General features: G+C 53.8%; 1 protein-coding gene across 1 annotated transcript; it reads left to right on the plus strand.

Moving 5' to 3' along the window:
- Positions 1 to 3,077: 3,077 nt before the first annotated feature.
- LOC124699925 (enoyl-CoA delta isomerase 2, peroxisomal-like) lies at positions 3,078 to 3,806 on the plus strand. The gene has a single exon (XM_047232144.1). It carries the CDS (start codon positions 3,078 to 3,080, stop codon positions 3,804 to 3,806), a length of 729 nt encoding a protein of 242 aa, XP_047088100.1.
- Positions 3,807 to 7,105: the final 3,299 nt, after the last annotated feature.

Raw genomic sequence — 7,105 nt, forward strand, 5'->3', positions numbered from 1 at the left:
TGCTGTAGTAGCAGGTGGAGCAATAGGTGTGCATAAGAAATCATTATTATTTGTGGTTGTGAAGTCACACAACTTAGTATTTTCAGGGTTGGCCATTTTAGCAACAAGTAAATAAAGCAAACTAGATAAAGTAAATGCAAGTAAACTAATTTTTTTGTGTTTTTGATATAGCAAACAAGATAGCAAGTAAAGTAAAACTAGCAACTAATTTTTTTGTATTTTGATTTAGTGCAGCAAACAAAGTAGTAAATAAAACTAAGCAAGACAAAAACAAAGTAAAGAGATTGAGAAGTGGAGACTCCCCTTGCAGCGTGTCTTGATCTCCCCGGCAACGGCGCCGGAAATTTAGCTTGATGGCGTGTAACTCACACGTTCGTTGGGAACCCCAAGAGGAAGGTATGATGCGCACAGCAGCAAGTTTTCCCTCAGAAAGAAACCAAGGTTTATCGAACCAGGAGGAGCCAAGAAGCACGTTGAAGGTTGATGGCGGCGGGATGTAGTGCGGCGCAACACCAGGGATTCCGGCGCCAACGTGGAACCTGCACAACACAACCAAAGTACTTTGCCCCAACGAAACAGTGAGGTTGTCAATCTCACCGGCTTGCTGTAGAAAAGGATTAACCGTATTGTGTGGAAGATGATTGTTTGCAGAAAACAGTAGAACAAGTATTGCAGTAGATTGTATTTCAGTAAAGAGAATTGGACCGGGATCCATAGTTCACTAGAGGTGTCTCCCATAAGACAAACAGCATGTTGGGTGAACAAATTACAGTTGGGCAATTGACAAATAAAGAGAGCATGACAATGCACATACATATCATGACGAGTATAGTGAGATTTAATTGGGCATTACGACAAAGTACATAGACCGCCATCCAGCTGCATCTATGCCTAAAAAGTCCACCTTCAGGTTATCATCCGAACCCCCTCCAGTATTAAGTTGCAAAGCAACAGACAATTGCATTAAGTATGGTGCATAATGTAATCAACAACTACATCCTTAGACATAGCATCAATGTTTTATCCCTAGTGGCAACAGCACAACACAACCTTAGAACTTTCTGTCACTGTCCCAGGTGTCAATGCGTGCATGAACCCACTATCGAGCATAAGTACTCCCTCTTGGAGTTACAAGCATCTACTTGGCCAGAGCATCTACTAGTAACGGAGAGCATGCAAGATCATAAACAACACGTAGATATAACTTTGATAATCAACATAACAAGTATTCTCTATTCATCGGATCCCAACAAACGCAACATATAGAATTACGGATAGATGATCTTGATCATGTTAGGCAGCTCACAAGATCCGACAATGATAGCACAATGGGGAGAAGACAACCATCTAGCTACTGCTATGGACCCATAGTCCAGGGGTAGACTACTCACACATCACACGGGAGGCGACCATGGCGGCGTAGAGTCCTCCGGGAGATGATTCCCCTCTCCGGCAGGGTGCCGGAGGCGATCTCCTGGATCCCCCGAGATGGGATCGGCGTTGGCGGCGTCTCTGGAAGGTTTTCCGTATCGTGGCTCTCGGTACTGGGGGTTTCGTCACGGAGGCTATTTGTAGGCGGAAGGGCAGGTCAAGAGGCGGCACGGGGGCCCCACACCACAGGGCCGCGCGGCCAAGGGGGGGCCGCGCCGCCCTAGGGTGTGGCCCCCTCGTGGCCCCTCTTCGTCTCTCCTTCGGACTTCTGGAAGCTTCGTGGAAAAATAGGCCCCTGGGCTTTGATTTCGTCCAATTCCGAGAATATTTCCTTACTAGGATTTCTGAAACCAAAAACAGCAGAAAACAAAGAATCGGCACTTCGGCATCTTGTTAATAGGTTAGTTCCAGAAAATGCACGAATATGACATAAAGTATGCATAAAACATGTAGATAACATCAATAATGTGGCATGGAACATAAGAAATTATCGATACGTCGGAGACGTATCACCTGTCCTATAGCCCGGGTTGCTTGGGCAACTCTGGGTAGATTCCTGGGAACATCCAGATGCCCCGGATCTCTTTGGCAAGCGATATGTTGGTTCTATAAATTCTTGCCTGGAGCAGAGGGGATGTATATGGTATTATGGTTGGACTTGCTGCTATGTGCTGGTCTATTTGGACCTTGCGGAACAAAGTAACATTTGATGGCCATATAGTAAGGAACCCTATGGAACCTATCTTTATAATGTGCGCATTTGTACTGTATTGGGCAGGGTTGCAAGCTGATGGCATCAGAGGACAGGTGGTGCAGAGAACTGGGGAGCTCATGAAGATGGCGGCGGAGATGACAAAGAAGACCAAGATGGATGCTGGTGGTTCCCGAGCGAAGATTGGAGACTGAAGCTTGTTGCTTTGAGTGTTGGCTTTAGTTGGTGATACTTATCTTTAGTCTGGATGTTTCTTTGTGTTAGCCTAGCTGGCCTTTGGTGGTTTGCTTCCTAGTAGACTGGTTCCTGTTAAAGTTAGTTTCTGTTTTGTTGGGAGTTTGTTGGTGGTAACAGATTTTCGTCTCATGGCGGTATTCTGATTTCGGAGTATCGCAGTGGGTTTCCTGTTACTGCCTCAACTCCTCTTTTCTCCTACCCCCTTTCTTGTTATTTCTGTGTAAGCGTCGAACTGTGTATTTCCATTTTAGCAATGAAATGGAAAGGGGTGAGAAGTCCGGTTGGAAAAGAGATGTTCTCTGTTTTCACTTTTCACAGCGTTGCTCAGTGCAAGCTCATCTTTGTAAAATGTTGCTAAGTTAATAACACAAGCTGGACCTGAAAGTCATCATCACAGTCGTCACTGAGTTACAGTCGTCTAAAAACTTTCGATCGTAATCGCTCATTGTTGGTGCGTTCGTCGGTCGCCAGAAACTCCAACCTCTTTGCTAAATTCTGCCAGAGCTCTGAGACCTCCAAGTAGACTGGCGCGCCATTTCTCGTCCCGGATAAGAGAAAACACACGATGACACGAGCGCTCGTCGAGTTCGCCGCCGCCGCCGAGACACCGAGCGTTAAAACACACACGCAAGTCCTTTCTCGCACGCCAACAAACCCACCACCAAGCCGCAGCCCTCAAGCCCCCGAGCGGTCCACAATGTGCACCCTGGAACAGCGAGGCCGCGTCTTCGTGCTCACCCTCACAGGCGACGGAGAGCACCGGCTGGGCATCCCGCTCATGGCCTCTATCCGCTCAGCACTCTCCTCCGTCGCAGCCCAAGCCGCCCAGGATGGCCCGGGGGCGGCCCTGGTGACCGTCGCCGAGGGGCGCTTTTTCTCCAACGGGCTCGACATCGGGTGGGTGGGCACCTCCCGCGCGCGGCTCACGGAGCTTATCGACGCGCTCCGCCCCGTCGCCGCCGACCTCCTGGCGCTGCCCATGCCAACCGTCGCAGCCGTCACGGGCCACGCCTCCGCGGGCGGGTTCCTCCTCGCGCTCTGCCACGATTACCGCGTCATGCGCGCAGATCGCGGCGTGCTCTACATGAGCGAGGTCGACCTCGGCTTCCCCCTCCCGCCCTACTTCATGGCACTGCTCCGCGCCAAGATCACCGCCGCGCAGGCGCTCCGCGACGTCGTGCTACGGGGTGCCAGGATTAGGGCCCCGCAGGCCAAGGAGATGGGCATCGTCGACGTCGTGTGCCCCGGCGCGCCGGAGACGGTCGCGGAGCCACTCAAGCTCGCCGAGCAGCTCGCCGCCAGGAAGTGGGACGGCGCGGTGTACTCCGCCATCAGGATATCTATGTTCCCTGACGCGTGCATGTCCGTTGGGATTGTCCAGGGGAGCGATGAGGATAAGGCCAGGAACTTTGGTTCCAGGCTGTGACGAGGAGATGTCAGTCTCTATGTGCTGCCAGCCAGCGGCGGACAGCGGTGTTGAGATACATATCCTTGTATATCCGGATGTGTATCTTCTGTAGTTATGTATAACGATACATATCTTTGTATTTATTATTGGGTCCGCCTCCTTCGTTGTATAGTCGAGGACGTGGCCTATATATGTAACGCCATATGCACTCAATCAATACATTGTGAGTTGCATCCCTTTCTACATGGTATCAGACACCTATCGTTCCTAACCTAGCCGCCGCGCCCCTCTCTCCCCGCGCGCGCCGCCCCACCCTCCAACCCTAGCGCCGCCGCCCTTGTGCCGCCGCTGCGTGTGCTCCTCCTCACGCCGCGCGCCGCCGCACCTCGCAGCCGCCGCCGCGCCTCCCTCCCCAACCCCGCGCCGTCGCCGTCCCCGCGCGCGCGTCGTCATGTCGTCGGTCTCCAACGGCAAGCAACCCCTTCGCCTACAACCCATGGACGGGGGTCCTCTCCGCCTACAGCGATGCCGGTGCCGCGCCCGCCGACTCACCGAGCGCACTTCACCGCGACACCTCCCTACGCCTCGGCCTTCAACGCCACGCCGCCGTCCTACGCCCGTGCCTACCACGCCGCGCCCGCACTCGGCTCTTACGCCGGTGGCGGCAACCGGTTTATGGACACGGGCGCCTCGTCTCACATGGCCGCTCACCCGGGTAACCTTTCCCATTCTTTTCCCACTTCCACCGAGTCTCGCATCATTGTCGGTAACGGCGCCGGTCTTCCTATTTCTCACATTGGTTTTTCTAATTTTCCTTCTACTTCTAAACCACTACTACCTCCGTTTCAAGGAATAAGGCGCACGCGTATTCCAAGACGAACTTTGACCATAAAAATTGAGCAATAAAATCTTGATTATATTATATGTATATAGTATCATTGGATTCGTATTAAAAAGAACTTTTTAATGATACTAATTTCATACAAACAATCTTTATCTATTTTAAGTAATTCTTGGTCAAACAAAAAGCTCGTAAAACGAGGGCGCCTTATTCCTTGAAACGGAGGTAGTATCTCTTAATAATGTCCTTGTGTCTCCCCAGCTTATTCAGAATTTAGTCTCTGTTAAAACTCTTTCTCGTGACAACTCTGTGACTGTTGAATTTTACGGGTTTGGTTTTCTGTTAAGGACGCCCGCACCCGGATGGTCCTCCATCGATGTGAGAGCCCCGACGATTTGTATCCAGTGATGTCGCCTTCCACCCTCGGCGCCGCACCTCGTGCTCTCTCCGCAGGCGTTGATCTTTGGCATGCCTGCCTTGGACATCCCAATGCCAACACGCTTCACCAAATAATGAGGGGTTTTTCGTTTTCCTCTACTAAACAGTCTTCACATAGTTGTGAAGCATGTCGTCTTGGTAAACACGTTCGTCTTCCTTTTAGTCAGTCTTCCACCGTTGCGTCTTTTCCTTTTGAGTTAATTCATAGTGATGTATGGACCTTTCCAATCCCGAGTAATTCTGGTCTTCTTTATTACCTAGTTATTCTTGATGATTTTTCTCATTTTGTGTGGACATTTCCCCTCCGTAAAAGGTCCGATGTCGCCACCACTCTCACAGCCTTCTACGCCTATGTTTCCACACAGTTCGGTCGCCCATCCACGCCCTACAAACTGACAACGGAAAAGAGTTTGACAATGTCGCCGTCCGCACCCTACTCTCCTCTCACGGCACTATTTTCCGTCTAACCTATCCATACACGTCCCAACAAAACGGCCGCGCCGAGCGTATCCTCCGCACCCTCAATGACTGCGTCCGCACACTCCTATTCCACAGCCATGTTCCCCCCACCTTTTGGCCTGACGCCTTAGCCACCACCACCCTCCTTGTTAACCTTCGTCCGTGTCGTCCCCGCTGGAACTATGCACCTCATCACCTCCTTTACGGTTCCCCTCCATCCTACGACGGTCTTCGGATTTTCGGTTGTCGCTGTTATCCTAGTATCGCCGCCACCACTCCTCATAAACTCGCCCTCGTTCCGTTCCGTGTGTTTTCCTCGGCTACCCGGCTAACACCAAAGGCTACCGCTGCTATGATCCGGTTTCTCACCGCGTCATCACCTCCCGGCACGTGTACTTTGATGAGCATTGCTTTCCTTTTGCACAAAGACAGGTGGTCGCCACTCCTCCTTCGACTACTGATGGTCCCCGGCGTCGACCCCCTGCAGTCCGCCGGCCGCAAGTGCCCTCGAGCTCGGACTCGGGCACCGCCTCGTCGTTCTCCGCCGCGCCCTGAGCTCTGGCTCGGGCGCTGCCTCGCCACCCTCTCGGGTCACCCTTGAGCCATTTCTGGGTGACCCCACGTCGACACCCGCTCCGACACCTGCGCCGACGCCCGCCTCTACGCCGCCTGCGTCGCCCTCGAGCCTCAGCTCGGGCGCCGCGCCGTCTTCGCTGGGCGACGCCCCTTCGCCGGGTTCATCCGCCTCGACGCCTCTTGCGTCGCCCTCGAGCCTCAGCTCGGGCGCCGCACCGTCTTCACCAGGCGACGCCTCGCCTCCGCCTCCGCCTCCTCCACCGTCGGCCATGGGGCCCCTCACGCGCGCCCGTGCAGGGATTCGCGTCCCGAGCACGCGGTACCCCTGGGACGAGTACGTCTGCACCGCGTCGACTTCCGCGCCTTCACAATCCACGCCATCGCCCCTGCCCGCCTCTGCCCGAGTTGCTCTCCGCGACCCGCAGTGGCTTGCGGCCATGCAGGACGAGTTCGACGCCCTGCAGCGGAACCAGACATGGACGCTTGTTCCCCGACCCCTCACGCCAACATCATCACCGGGAAGTGGGTCTTCAAGCACAAGTTCCATCCGGACGGTACTCTCGACCGTCACAAGGCGCGGTGGGTGGTTCGTGGCTTTCGCCAGCGTGCCGCCGTCGACTTCACCGACACCTTCGCCCCGGTTGTCAAGCCCGGGACGATCCGCACCGTCCTTCAGCTCGCGGTCACCCGCGCGTGGCCCGTGCACCAGATGGATGTCTCCAACGCCTTCCTTCACGGCCATCTCGAGGAGCAGGTCTTCTGCCAGCAGCCCACGGGTTTCATCGACAGCACCCACCCCGACCATGTGTGCCTGCTCTCGCGCTCGTTATACGGGCTCAAGCAGGCCCCACGCGCCTGGTACTGATACGCGTACAGCACACGACCGTTGGGAACCCCAAGAGGAAGGTGTGATGCGTACAGCGGCAAGTTTTCCCTCAGTAAGAAACCAAGGTTTATCGAACCAGTAGGAGCCAAGAAGCACGTTGAAGGTTGATGGCGGCGG

Source organism: Lolium rigidum, chromosome 3, assembly GCF_022539505.1.
Source record: "Lolium rigidum isolate FL_2022 chromosome 3, APGP_CSIRO_Lrig_0.1, whole genome shotgun sequence".
NCBI lineage: Eukaryota > Viridiplantae > Streptophyta > Magnoliopsida > Poales > Poaceae > Lolium > Lolium rigidum.